The following is a 15,176-nucleotide window of genomic DNA, read 5'->3' as shown; positions in this document are numbered from 1 at the left end:
ATTGCCAAATCATCCAAATTACTGCCTCCAGCTGTTTCAATAAAGTTATGGATGATTGAGTTTAGTGTGGAGGAACTTTACTGGCCTGCAAACTTCTGACCTCAATGTGGTAGAAGACCTTTGAGATGAATTAGAGGAGACACCGTGAGCTTGACCTTCACGTCCAACATCAGACAATGACCTCACAAGAATTGCCAAAACTTCCTATAAAAGCACACTTTAGCCTTTTGGGAAGACTTCAGAGAAAACTTGAAACTGCCATGATTGCAAAGGCAGACCAGCTTTTGCAGCCACACTAAAATATCATGGGATATCATTAGAGTTTATGTGTGTAGAGGCAAAAGTCCCACTTCTTTTGACAATTTGACAAGAAAACTGTTATTCTGCCAAATAGTTAGAGATATTTAACAGTTTTAGGTTTTCAATTTTTATCTTTCTCCAAGTTTTTTTTACAGTTTTTTGCGCTTTATTTTTTGGTTAGTGTGTTTTTATTCTTCATGTCTCTGTGTGCTTAGGTCTGTGTTTGCTGTACAGATAACAAGCATGTTTTAAATAAGTTATGCACACACTCCCGTGTTATTTCAGATCAGCACAAAGTAAAGGTCATGTGCTCATTAGGTAGATGTCTAGATGATAATGCAAAAAATAAGTTATCTTCTCAGCCCAGCCTCCATTATTGCATCTGATGTTTTCCAGAAATTCTAAACAAACAAACCAGATCCACGAATTTGAGCATTTATGATACTTTTATTCCACTTTGTTCTCGCTGTCCACTGGGAGACGCTTCATCCTCCAGGCAACGCTGGGCATCAGAAAATGATTGAATTAACAAACAAATGAATACATAATATTGCTTGTGCGCTTAATGTGAATGTGTGTAAATGAACCAGACAAAATCACCTGGCTGGCCCTCTTCAGAGAGTTGCTGTGTCTCACTGACAAGCAGTGTTGGGAAAGTTACTTTAAATTAGTAACACAGTTACATTACTAGTTACTTCTTTCAATAGTAACTCAGTTACTTGAAGTTACTCGTTAGTTTCTAAGTAGTTCCTAGGGAAAGTAACTGTTTTTATTCTGATTTTTCTTATTAAAATGTGTTACTTCCTTAAATGGATAGCCAGCAAGGTTGCTGGTCTTCTGGCTTGCTTACATGGTAGCCCTATCCTGCCACAAGTTCACTGCACCACCTAGTGGTCTGAACATAAAATGGCTGTGTAGTACTGTGAGTGCAAGTGAATGATGAAATTAATGAAACTAAATTAGAAAGGATAATGTCTGTTTTATGTGTCACTTTTTATCCGTCTGTTTTAATCTATTTCTATAGTTTTAACCCTCTACAAATGCAAACAGATAATTTTGTGGTTGATGCCGCACAGTGCTTTAAATCTAATCATTGTACCTAGTAGGCTATCACTACAAAAAGCAGTGGATCACACAAACACGACATACAGTATGTTGAAACCTTGATAGGTATATTTAGTTTTGCCATTGAAATGGGTAGAAAGTATTCTTTTAGCAGTGCCAACATTAAATTGTTCCTCAGACCATTTAGGAACCGTATCAAAGTGCAAAAATTATTCAACATAAACACATTGAGGTTTATCCATTCTTTGTAAATTTAACGGAAAACAGCTGAACTGCACCAGCTGGAGGCCTCATCTTCAGTAATGATGGGCAAATTTAAAGTATTTTCAGCCTCAGTAAGAGAAACTAAATAAATGATAAAACTTATTTTTAGCCCCATAAACAGTCAATGTTTAAACAAAATAATATTTCCTGCAGTCAGGCCATGTAAATAAATTAAACAACTTCTGAAATAAATAATGGTGAATTTTGTGCTTCAGTGGTCTATGTTTCACATGGAAATATTAACCTGCTTCACCTTGTAGTGCACCATTGGAGGAAACACGTCATCATATCAGTGCTAGTCCACACTTGTTCCCTCAAACCAATAATTGTACCTCATGAGAAGAAGCTTCTCAAACTTGCGATCAGACAACTTGTTCCTCTTTGGAGTGAGAATCAGGTTTCCCAAGCTGAAAAGCCTTTCAACCGGGGCACTCGAGGGGGTGGCTGCATTAAGTTTAAGAGACAGTTTCTTTATCAGTGGGAAATGCTTCAGAGAGTCTAACCCTGTAGCTCCTGATGTGAGGTACTCGGCTACCTCAGCTTCAGCAGTGGCATAGGTGTCATCACTCTCTGCAAAGGAGAAGAACCCATCCTCTTTGCTAGAACCTGGGCGCTGTGCTGTGTCGGTGGCACAGGTACCTGGCTGTAGCTGATCGGGTTTGGGGAGAAGTTTTCGACACTCTGCCAGCAGACGTACCTTTGTGAGGTTCTTCCGTGCCTGTTATGTAACCAACAAAGCTTGAATTTTGGTAGTGTCACAGCAGCCAGGAGAGCATCTTCTCTTCCAAGAACATGTGCAAACCTTGTCTTGACTGCCTGTAAGAATGACACAGCAAGAGTGCAAAAAACGTTATTGCATGATAAAGTATGCATTGTTTCAACAATAAATGAATTAAAGATTAACACCATGCTGTAGTTTTATATAGAATGTGTTTTATTTTGTAAATAACATGTATTTTACTACATGTTGTATATATTTTATTTATTTATCATCATTTATTTATTGATCAATCGTGCATAGCCTTTATACACCCGCAACACTAACGGCACAATATAAAAGGCAACTGAGTTAATTTCATTAAAGGGAAGTTCCACCCCTAAGTAAAATGTATCTATTCACCGGAGTTAGACAAGAGCAAAAAAAGGCATTTTGTAAACAGCCCAGTCATTCTCCTGATCTGGCAGCAGTCAGTTTGCTTTAGTTTAGCATAAAACAATGTAAGTGAGAGGAAACTAGCATTTTGTTTTTCCCATTCACTTTTTGGGCGTTGTACCAGTCTGCCGTGGTGAAGAGGGAGCTGAGTCAGAAGGTGAAGCTCTCGATTTACCGGTTGATCTACGCTTCTACCCTCACCTATGGTCATGAGCTTTGGGTAGTGACCGAAAGAACGAGATCGCGGATACAAGCGGCCAAAATGAGTTTTCTCCGAAGAGTGGCTGGGCTCTCCCTTAGAGATAGGGTGAGAAGCTCGACCATTCAGGAGGGGCTCGGAGTAGACCCGCTGCTCCTCCACATCGAGAGGAGCCAGTTGAGGGGGCTCGGGCATCTGGTCAGGATGCCTCCTGAACGCCTCCCTGGTGAGGTTTTCTGGGCACGTCCAACCGAGAGGAGATCTAAAAGTAGACCCGGGACACGGTGGAGAGACTGTATCTCTCACCTGGCCAGGGAACGCCTTGGGATTCCCCCGGAGGAGCTGGCCCAAGTAGCTGGGGAGAGGGAAGTCTGGGCCTCTCGCCTTAGGCTACTGCCCCCGCGACCCGACTCCGGAGAAGCGGATGAAAATGAATGGATGGAAAATTTTAAACAATGATTTTATTAAAGGATTTTTAAAAGACATAAAGCTCCAAATCTAAAAGTACTTAAAACACATTTAAAATGTGCCATGGGTTTATGTTTAAAACAGACATCCGAATGCTTCCAAGCATTCACAAAGTACACTGACTATACGCAAGTTTGGGAGCGAAGAGGAAGCCAGCACTCTGGTCCCTCGTCTGTTGAAAACCTCTAAAAGCTCTTAAGCTTCACTAAGCTTAAACAACTAAAACCCATTTAAAAGCCATTGAAACACAACCAAATGGAGCACATGAGAGAACTGACACAGACCCAGTCTCTCCCTTCGTTCTTCTTCTTTGAAAAAGACAGGCTGGATGCCAAAAGAGGCGTATTGCTGCCACAACAACCAACACAGCCTAACCAGCACCTCACGTCATGCTCAGCAAAACAAATGTTCATCCCCAACCCCCATGCACACATAGCCACCATCAAAAAAAAACCCTACCACCACCAGCACTCACCCCAGTGAACACACACACAACCTTGTAAGAAAACTTACCCCACTACCGCCAGCCCACCCCATCATCCACATTCTTCACCAAGGACATCCCATTACCCGCAGCAGACTCAGACCCCCCAATCCTGCGTGAATACTCAGTTCCCCAAACTTCCTCGGGGGACACGTCACCAAACCCCAAAAAGGTCTCTGCAGCAACAGTCACCTCGCGTGCAACATCCGACTTGTTGGTTGCTACATGCTTCACTCTCCACAAGGCCTCTACCAGAAAGGCCAAAAACTTCCTCTTATCTTTCACCACTCCCACTCCCACCCCCTCATCCACACCACCAGCCAATCGAGGCCCCGAACCCAACCCACCACCACTCTTAACCCCCATACGATGCACTGCCTCAGCATAAGACACCTTATGCTCCGCCTGAAACTTTTCCACCTCCACCTCTGAACTATATGCCACACAGCCCCTAAATGCAGCCCGATGGGCCCCACCACAATTACAGCAGGGAAACGGCTGATCACAGTTCTTGCCCTCATGGGCACCCCCATACCGCCGACACCTCATACCCACCGCACAGACAGCAGCCACATGCCCAAAGCCCTGACACCTGAAGCACCTCAGAGGCGACTCCTCAAACGCCCTGACCGAGAAGCTAAGAAAGCCCAACATGACACGGGCAGGTAGCTCCTCCGCATCAAAAGTAATTAACAGAGAAGTGCATCCACGAGCATCAAATCCCAGACGCCGAACAGCCACCACCGCCGCCCCTCTCTGGGAGGAAAACACGTCAGAAACAGAAACCTCATTCGACACGCTGTATACCACCCCCTTAACCAAAGCACCCGAACGCGACTCAGAACTATCCACTTCCACCCCCATAAATGTTTCAAGCTGCTGCGCTTTGGGGCACTGGGCCCTCGTCCGACAAACCACCATTAACATACCAGGAAACACTACGGTAGCATGTATCACATCCCCAATCACTGTACTGATCTCCCTGGACACCGTGAACGAGTTAGACGTTGCAAAATGCGCACTAGCCACCGCCCTGATGCGGACCACAAAACTGCCCTCCGCCATACTCTGCTGCTTTGCCTGCGCTTCCCAATCACTGTCTGAGGCATCACTGCTATCCGCATGGTCTCTCTTACCCGCCCCAGACCCCGCCAGAGAATCGGCCGCCCTCGCCTTTCCAGCTCCCTTCTTCCCCATTCACCACCGCAAACGTGTCCGACTCAGCAAAGTTGAGCCGCCGCCTTACCAGGCCCGTACAGGCCGTCGGCCGACCACCCAAACCTGCCTGTCAAGTCACACACAGCCACCACAGCAATCAGCTGGCCAGCCCGGCTCCTCCCCCTTCCTCTTGGCAGCTCTCCCTTTTATGTTGCTCAGGAGGTGATTAGTCCAAGTGAGTGCAGCTTTACAGGCAGGAGGAGGAGGCCAAACACTGATTGTCCTCTGCAGCATCAGATTTCTGGGACAAACAGCAACAGATGTAACATACACAGGTGGCAGGAACACCCAGTCACACATTAGCAAGTATTAGTAGAGCCAATAGATGGGCTTATGGACGGTTCTAATGGGAAACAAGCTTCAACACAAGTGGTTGTTTTCCGCTTGATCCTAGTGCTCAACCAGAGTCTATTTACTATTGCGCAATAGTGTTTTTGGATGGTTAAAAGGGCAGGGGACAAAAGTTGACTTTGGAAAAAGTGGGGGAGACATGTGGGCAGCAAGGAGGGGGCTTGGTCAGGTCCGGGAGAGCTGAAGGGGCCAAGAGAGCGAAATCCATTTTGTCCAAAAAAGGTGAGGCGGATGTGGATGTTGGTGAAGGCAGGTGAGCGGCTGAGAGCGGGCGGCCAGGGGAACAGCAGTGTGAGCTGTAGTGCAGGAATCCAAGCTGGTTATGTAGACGAGTGGAGATGGAGTGGTAAACCTGGATGAGAACAGGGGAGAACTGTCTGAACTTTCAGGCGACATGTTTTCTAACAAGATTAACAAACTTGAGACAGGTCAAGTGGCTAGAGCTACCCGAACAGAGTAATCATCCGGCATGGAGTTGTGTCACACTGCTCCTTAAATCCGCTGGGCCTTGATGACAGGATCAGCTGCAGCTGGTTGCTCTCAGACACGCCCACCTGCAGGCAAGACTCAGAGAACAAACTTGATTACTGGCAGGCAGCTCACCACGGACCATGACACCATCCACAATCCACAGAGCATATAAACCAACGGTCAATACCAACAAGAGTTCCATCCTTTGAAGGCAATGAGCACACACTTAGCTGTTTACAAGTTGCATCGCATAAAACATTTAACTTATTAAGCTTTCCAAGACGATGGTGGCAGAGGAGTTTAGTGCCCATCTTGTTATTAGAGGGTTGCAGGATTGAGTCCCGCTCAGTCGGTCGCAGTCATTGTGCCATTGATCAAGATGCCTTGACTGCTGGTGGAGGTTGAGCAGACTGCTGGTGCCAGTGTTTGGCAGATTCACTTTCTTCAGTGCACCCCAGGGCAGCTCTGGCTAAGTTGTAGCTGTTAATACCAACGTGTGACTGTTTGTGTATGTGAATGAATGGATGAATTGTGAAGTGCCTTGCGGGGGTTGTAGCCCTCTAGAAGGCACTATAGTCATACAAGCCATTTGCCAAGCCTTTTTAATGTCCAAGAACATTGTTATGAAACAGAAATCACTGATCAAACACAAATGTCCACACATGTTTGGCTAAGTGTAGTTCTAAAGCTGCTTTTAGGCCCTATGATGAGTTTTAATGTGAAGTAGTGCTATAAATATAAATCGAACTGAACTGGAAGGGGTTTCATTAAAGAACTCACACACAACAACAAGTCTCATTAAAAGATCTGATTCTTACTTGTGAGTATTTGTTTTTCATGGATGTTTGTGGAGTCATAGAATCAAAACCTGGATTATGTAAAGTTAAAACAATGGATTAGTAATCTTAAATGGGAATCTGTGAGGTAATATAAAATCACAATCAATCACATTTCATCTAAATGTACTGGAAAATAAAGGTTGTGTAGCCTTCAGAGAAATGTTTAAATAAACATTAGCTTTATTTTCTGGGCTGATCCTGTGTTAGTAAGGGGCAATCGCCAGTATACATGTACATGAGCAAGCACGCATGATGGCGCCTGTGATTTTGGCCTGCTGTAATGATCTGAAGTTGTATTTTTATACACTGTAATTAGATCTAAGTAATTAATCAGAAGTGGTCGTTTTTATCATCAGGGAGTTTAATTAAACACTCTGTATTGATTGAGAGACAAGAAAAGAGAGAGTTGGAATCGTTTAAGAATCTTTAATTTCTATAATTATAAATTCTTACAATCTACCAGGACTATCTCAATGATGGATGCATATGGATTTGGATGTTTCGTGTTGGTGTGTGTGTGTGTGTGTGTGTTTTGTTCAGAATCTCTAGGCCGAGTAGCGAATCTGGTTGTTATGACTAGGCTACCACGAGGCTTCAGAAGCTGATGACATGATCCACCATTTTGCCGTATTTACGTACCCAGTGGTGGAGCCTCCCGTGTTAGATCAGGAATTGCCAGGTCCTCGGACCTTCAGATGTACTGGAGCTGGTTGAACCAGCGGTCACAGCACACAACGCCCGTCTGAAGGGTCAACTCAGGTAGCATCGGCAGGCGTCAACAAGTTCACTCTTATTTTGAAGGAACGTCGTCTCGTTGGTTCAAACGACGGAAATCTCCAGCTTGATCGTTCTCAGCTTAAAATAGAAAGTACAGCTGGCCAGTCTGTACTTCTCTTTTGGCGGTGATGGATTGAGAGCTGGTTGAAAACAATGTTGAGAGTATGATGTAACTCCTTTGGAGCTCGGATCGAACAGAGCTGATGTTAACGTGGAACTGACTATAAAATGGCGTTGCCTTATTTTATATCCCCTAATTGTTTACAAATCTCAGTAAACCGGATTGGACGACTTTCATTAAACAACCCAGATTCTGCCCTACCACAGACGAAAGTTCTGATTGGTTGAGAATAATGTGTCATGCGTTTCCATGGTAATGTAGATCAGTCTGTCTGGTGCAGCCCTGTTTATTCATTTAAACACATAACTCATGACAACTTTAATTCACAGATCATTCACCTGATTATTAATGATCAACATATGCTTTGATTAGCTTATCACAAATAAAGTACTTTGATTAATTAATGAAAAGTGATCTTCTTCTCTTCTTCTGTCTCTTCTCCTGGAATGTAAACATACTGAACCAAGCGTCCGACCTTGGCGATGTTACTGTGTGAAGGGGCAGCTGTTAAGGGCAGACCATTATAAGATTCATAACGCTACACTGCCGTCTACTCTTCCTGCTTATTTTGTTGTTTTTTCTGTTCCCAAGCTGTCTGCTGGTGGTTTCTAGTTCGAGTATTACCTATGATCGACTCACCCTTCTGGGTTTGATTCTAGGGCCACTCCTATTCTCGATTTACTTATTGCCTTTGGGGATGATTCTGACTAACCTTGGAATAAGTTATCACCTTTACGTGGACAATTGCCCGATTTATCTGGCTTTAAGTAAACCTGACTCAACACGCCTCCTTGCCGACTGTATTACTGCAGTTCAAGGCTGGCTGTCGGAGAACTTCCTTTGCCTTAACGAAAACAAGGCCAACGCCATTCTTTTTAATCCAATAAATCCAAAGCATGCATCTGGTGACTACCCTCTACCGTTTTTAAATCTTAAATCCTGTGTATCCAGTCTGGGAGTGAAACTTGACTCTGATCTGTTAATGAGTTCACAAATTAACTCTACAGTCCAGTTCTGCTTCTTTCAACTTTGTCGCATCTCGCGCTTAAAGTCAATAGTCAAACTACCTCAGCTGGAGTCTGTTGTTCACGCCTTTGTAACTACACGTTTAGAATATGCCAATTCACTACTTGTTGGTGTCAGCGCCTCTGCAATCGAGCGTCTACAGAGAGTGCAAAATGCGGTGGCTAGGTTCCTGACAAACACCTCGAGATGCTGTCACATTTCACCCGTCCTTGCACGCATGCACTGGCTGCCTCTTAAATACCGCATCCAATTTAAGGTTTTGACCTTTGTCTATAACATTCTGAATGGTCAAGCCCCGGCTTATCTTTCAGAAGCCTTATGCTCCAACCAGAAACCTGAGATCTGCAGATCATTTGCTTTTGTGCGTCCGGAAAATGAGGTATAAATCTCGTGGAGAGTGGACCTTTGCGTTCACTGCTCCTAAACTCTGGAATGCTCTCCCCCTTAGTGTTCGACAGGCCCCAGAACTGGGTCGATTTAAGTCGGTACTGAAGGCCTTCTTCTATCATTTAGCTTTTATTCAATGATCTAGTTTTTAGTGTTTATACATTTTATTGTGGCTCTGTATTTTATTGTTGTATGTTTCTTTTACAATTTTTTAGATTTTACTTCTTACCTCCTATATGACTTTTATCTGTTTTTATCTTGGGGTTTGTCCTTTTAACTGTACAGCACTTTGGTCAGCTGTCATGCTGTTTTTAAATATGCTATATAAATAAACATGGTATGGTATGGTATGGTTAGTTATGGTTGTGACTAATCAGTGTTAGACAAAAACAAGGTAACAAATCTAATAATTGAATAATTTAAGTCATTATGTATGTATTTAAATATCCTGATGAAGATCATTTTCAGAACTAAAAAAGAAAATATTTCACAATTTAAAAACACAGAAATCAAAACATGAAAATAATAAGCGATATATTCAAAAGTTCTCTTTAAAAACAATATTTTTATTATTGTATTTTATTGGTATTGTTATATACATGGCATTATTTGTGCTTTTTTAATCATCAAGAATAAAACCATAAGGGAAAAGATCAAAAAGTTAAAACTGAACATTTAAACCAGGACAGAACTGTTCTTCATTTTCTGTTGGATATTCGGAAAGTTCTTTAAAACTGAAGATATAAAGGCAGGAAAAACTAAAATAAAAACAAAGAACCAAACAGATAGGTAGGTTGGTTGATAGGAGATAGTTCAGAGACACTTGCAGATGGTCCACTGAGGGTAGTGTGAATCTTCAGTTTGTGATGTGCTTTTACCAACAGCAGCAAAGGCACCTGTGGATAACTTTGTTTTCAAAGAAAGAATGCCTCAGGGCCTTGTTCCATTCACAAACAACCAAAATCCATCCACTGATTCTCTCAGAAGGTTATTACCATACAGATATGCAGATTTACTCTGAACTTCAGCTATTGCAAAGATTGGGTTTTGTGTCAGGAGACTGGAGGACATTACTCTGACCCCAGATGTTAAACTAACATCTTATTAAGATTCAGTTGTTTCTGAAAAGAATTGTGATGTGAGAATAGGGGGATAGATTTCCTGATAGCGTGGGATGTCAGGAGGAGAGTCAGGAAGGAGGATGTAACAAATAGGATGTGGAAATAACATCAAGATGTGTCATTTAGTGATTGATGGGTAAAAGATGAAAGATGTGACAAGAAGGCAGAATGACTTTTTACTGATGGAACAAAGTCAAGAGAAGGGAGAGGAGTTCAAAGGTGAGGAAAGACTGAAAAGAAAAGTGAGCAAAATTTAGAAAAAGTGTTTGAGAAGAAAGAGAAAGTGGCTTTTAATGAGAGCAAAAAGGTTTTCATACAATGTGTAAAAAAATGTTGCAGAGAAAAAACACCGGATGATGATGTAAAATACTAAATGGATCTGTTGTGCAATGAGTTTACCTCGGCCAGACAGCAACATGTCCTTTGATAAAACAACAATCCTGGATATATGATTCATTTGCTTTGTTGTTTTTTGTAAATAATTTTCTCTTATGTGGTAGAAAACAGCATCATTTACCCAAATGAAAATGTTCATAATCGAAACAAACAACAGCGAGGAAAGGGACATTTCTGCAAAATGTACAACTATAATATCAAAGATAGATAGTTATACCAGTCCAGTGGCAATGCAGACAGACCAGTTTAAATGTTTTTCCCTACTTTGGCAGACATTGATGTATAAATAGAATTATATTTTCTTATCAGCCAAGTTCAAAAAGGTGCATAGACAGAAGAAAAATCTTTGAGGACATAAAAAAAAGAGCTGAAACAAATTGTGGAAAGACTAAAGCAGGTATCTCACTGAGCTGCAAGATTAGTTGGAAATGCACAGACTTGGTACTTTTATGAGTAAAAACTACAAAACATGGCAAGTCATAATGTTTCTGTCCGACAGTAAAATCACAAGATAATTATTTATTTCTAACCAGTAAAGATTGTGTTATATGATGGCCCACCTGAAAAATTTCTCAGGCCATGTGCACATGCAGCCGTGTTTTTGTTAATCTTCCATCACCCATCTAGGAAAAAAACCTGGGTCCACTCCACCACCGTTTGAGAAAAAACGTTTTTGGCACATTCATAGGAATCCCAAGCTTGTAGGCAGCTGACAATTGTCAGTGTCAAAATGCTTGCTGGACGTAATATAAACTGGGGGCAGGGAATAACAGTCCGTAAAGTTTTTCCTAGCCTGTGGTCTTCTAAAATAGGAGGATCTTTGTTCACATATTTTTTCATCATTGTGTGAAAGTGCTAGTGGCTGTGTGGCAAAACACACTGCTATCAATACGTAACGTACACTTTCAAGAAGGTTTGCAAGCAAAATCCCCAATATATAAAATATCATCTAAAGACTGATGCTTAGAGAAAAGCCTAAAATCTGAATTGAAGACAAATTTCAAGTTATTAAAAGCTTGTTTCAGCTCTGGGATGATGACAAATTTTGGTCTGATGTGCTGATGTTTTTTCTTCATATCTGCTGGTGAGACATTTTTTCCTAACAAAGATGTGGCAAGAGAGTTTGCGGGCAAAATCCCCAATACACAAGGACTTTAACATCTGAAGACGCAAGGAGGTTTAGAGAATGGCCTAAAATCCGTATCGATGACAAAATTTAAGTTATTCAAGTTCCATATGAGGTCTGGGATGACAAAGAACTTTGGTCCGATTCACTGATGTCTTGGCCACAAATCTGCTGGGGAGACATTTATTCCCAATTAATAGAAAGCCCTGGAGCCCTCACTCATGAACACTTAAAGGCTTTCAAAAGTATGGGGGCCTACGATTTTTTTTTCAAGGAAAGTTGTACCGATCTCTTCGATAAAACAGAAAGCCGTGGTCATGCTATTAGTAGGAGTCAGCCCCTAATGAGCAGAGCAACAGCGTTATTTACATCAGCTGTGGGTGGTGGTCAAAGAAAACGGATAAAGCTTCACTGTGACCACAAAGCTGGGTAAGTCCTCATTAATCAGTGTTCTTATTTCTTTATTTATTTATTAGTACAGTGATCGCAGGTTGAGACTCCTGAATCCAACTGCGAAAACAATATGACTCGGTGAATTTAAAAATACACGAAGATGATTAAAAAATTCAATTCAATTCAATTCAAAAACATTTTCTCTAATAAAAAAAATGCTGAGTCACAAGGAAACACCATGAACAAAATTAGCCTCAAACTGCCTGATACTGCAGGAATCCAGGCTTTCTTCAGAGAGTGCAGGTTGTTCGCTATCATCTCTTTCGTATTTTGCAGTTGTTTACAGAGGAAATTCCACTAAAAGCCTCCCACGGGCCGAACAATCAACCACACAGCAAGAATGATCCATCTGCTTTGCTAAATCCTCCGTATGTGCAAAACATTATAATTATATTCAAAATACGTTGTTTCTTGCCACACAATCCCGTGATGCAATGTGATAATTACAAACATTGACAAGAGATCCTCCTGTAGAGAAGTGTTTGATCTTGTAAAAACAAGTGCAAGTAAACACAGGTCGCTCATGTGATGTCAGAGCACTTTTGTCACGGGTGTCGGGTTACGATTAGAGATGTTGTGGTTTTTATTGTCAAAAAAAATTAAATGACGCAGATGCTGACAATGGAGAATTCAAAAGTCTCCACATTGATCAGATTTTATTGAAATAAAATTTTGGGGTGGTATCTTCACTTTCACGTGGATAACAAGCCAAACCGTGACAAAGTATCTTCCTTTCGTAGGATCCACGGCTACGTGTGTACAGGGTCTCATACTCTTGGCAATTTCAGAGTCACTGAAACTTATTTGAAAAAGTACCAGATGAGTTTCAAAAACAGTGGCAATTGTTTTCCCAAAGATTTCCCAAATGTACTAAAAAATTTCAGTGACGTACACAAACCTTTGCAAAAATGTTTAGATATTTTCTAAACTCTTCCATAAATGATGTTTGCATTATTTCATCAACATCTGAGACCCAGTGAGATTCAAGCTTTTGGAGGCACTCAACTGATAAAAGGAAAAAAAAACAACTTCTTTTTTTTTTACTTTGGGGAAAAGAACTCAAAAGATATAAGTGGACATAAAAGATCTGAAAACTTATAAAGGAAACATAGCAGGTGAATCCAAGGTTTAAGCACAATTACTTGCATTAGTTATTGAATAAAAAGTGGGTTGAAGGACACTGTCACTATCAAGTTTAGACTAATGCAGAAGGATCACATCCTGTAACAATGTTGGTTTGAAATAGTGTAGGGAAGGGAAGAGGGGGAAGGCCTTTCTGGTATAGATTGGTCCGTTAGGTAGCGTCAGCTTCCCACAAGACAAAGTCATTGTCTGATTTAGTTCTTAGCTACCCATCGGGCTAAGCCAACATGTTCACTCTTGTCTGGTACCACAGCCAACTGATAAGTTAATTCCATCCATTTCCTGGTAGAATTGAAAGTCCACAATCGTTTTAAAAACAAACAAAACGTAAGAAGGAAGAGAAAAGCTCATTTTCAGGGAGGTTTTGGTCAAACAGTGAACACAAAAAACAAATCCCAAGAGCAAAATCTGACTTTCAAACTGTTCTGGCTGTAACTAAAAGGGGCAGACAACCAGCACGACCCCCAGAACAAGACCGCTCGTTTTGTCCAGGAGTTGTTCTAGTACAAAACCTTTTGTGTCAAGTCATCCATCCTTTTTACTGGCATTGGCCACAGACCAATCCTTATTCATTTGGTTGGAGTGCTGGCTATGGCCTCACACAGACTGTAGTCCATGTTGATTCAGTCCTCTAGCTTGCATTAGTTTTGTATGAAGCCACAGCCTTTGTCGATTCAGTCTCTTAGCAACCATCAGCTACAATACCATTTGATTGCTGAACGTGCATGAACTTCTTGCCATGCGTTTTTCCGTGTTGATTCTGCCTTTTAGCTGGCCTCAGCGTGTATCCAACATATAATCCATGATGATTCTGTAGTCTGTTGGCTAGCATTAGCTTCAAACTCTTCAGTCTGTGTTTCTTAAAAGCCTCTCATTTTCAGCTCCAGAGACAAAAGTTACTGGTGGTTTGGCAGGTGGAGCCTTTCTCCGCTGGGGACAGGTAGAGCTTGCCGTTAGCACAGGCGCACAGCTCGTACACAGTCTGTTTGGTGTAGGTGGTGCCTGCAGGTGCCCCTTCCAGTGGGTCTACAGAGCTACCGAGGGGAATATTGCCCAGCTTGATGGTGTTGGCATCTAGAAAGATCTGTGAAAACAAATCAGATCAAACAGGCGTGTTTTATTCAACAATGTAAAAACACGAGAATAAACACATGTGCTGATGCAGCTGTAAGAGGACTGAGCTCACATGGACTGTTCTGATGCCTGAAATCACACACACACACACACACACACACACACACACACACACACACACACACACACACACACACACACACACACACACACACACACACACACACACACACACACACGTTCATGCACACTTAAACAGCATGGGAAACAGTGGGGGGAAAATCCAGTTTTTGGTACAGAAGAAGAGCGCACATTGCTGTAGGCAGACTATACTCTGTGGGTGAACAAAATCTACGGAGAAAAGAAGGGAAATCTCGGTTTAGAAAGAATTTCTTTTGATGAAGAGGGGGAGTAGGAGTGAATGAGGGAGAGGGTAAATTGGGTGAAGACAAAGGTAAGAAAATCTGTGGAGATGAGTGAATGTGAAGGCAGAGAAGATTCAGAGGAAATATACCCTAAAAATATGCACTTGTTTTTATCCCCCCCCCCCCCCACACACACACACACACACACATATAAACAAGTTATTAATTAGTTTTAACTTAAGTTTCAGGATCAACGTTCAGAATAAACAAAGTTAAGGTACATAGTAATTTCAAACATTATTGAAAACATGTTTTTTAATAATTTCTACCCTTTAATAAAACCAATTATTGTGTTTTTATATCTTTGGAAACCTT

At 41.7% G+C, this 15,176-nt stretch overlaps 1 protein-coding gene across 2 annotated transcripts in view; it reads right to left on the bottom strand.

Annotated features, from left to right (window-relative positions):
• Positions 1–262: 262 nt before the first annotated feature.
• Positions 263–15,176, bottom strand: part of LOC107391070 (zeta-sarcoglycan) — a 547,146-nt gene continuing 532,232 nt past the window's right edge. The window contains exon 8 of one of the 2 annotated variants that reach the window (XM_070550008.1): positions 263–2,445. In XM_070550008.1, the coding sequence (XP_070406109.1) occupies positions 2,161–2,445 (285 nt within the window). In that variant the 3' untranslated portion in view covers positions 263–2,160. Of the gene's footprint in view, positions 2,446–9,668; positions 14,447–15,176 lie in introns of those variants that run through there. The other variant, XM_015968123.3, reaches the window with a different exon arrangement.

The sequence above is a fragment of the Nothobranchius furzeri genome, chromosome 4 (assembly GCF_043380555.1).
Source record: "Nothobranchius furzeri strain GRZ-AD chromosome 4, NfurGRZ-RIMD1, whole genome shotgun sequence".
NCBI classification, from domain to species: Eukaryota; Metazoa; Chordata; class Actinopteri; order Cyprinodontiformes; family Nothobranchiidae; genus Nothobranchius; species Nothobranchius furzeri.
This window is presented reverse-complemented; position numbering and strand designations above follow the sequence as displayed.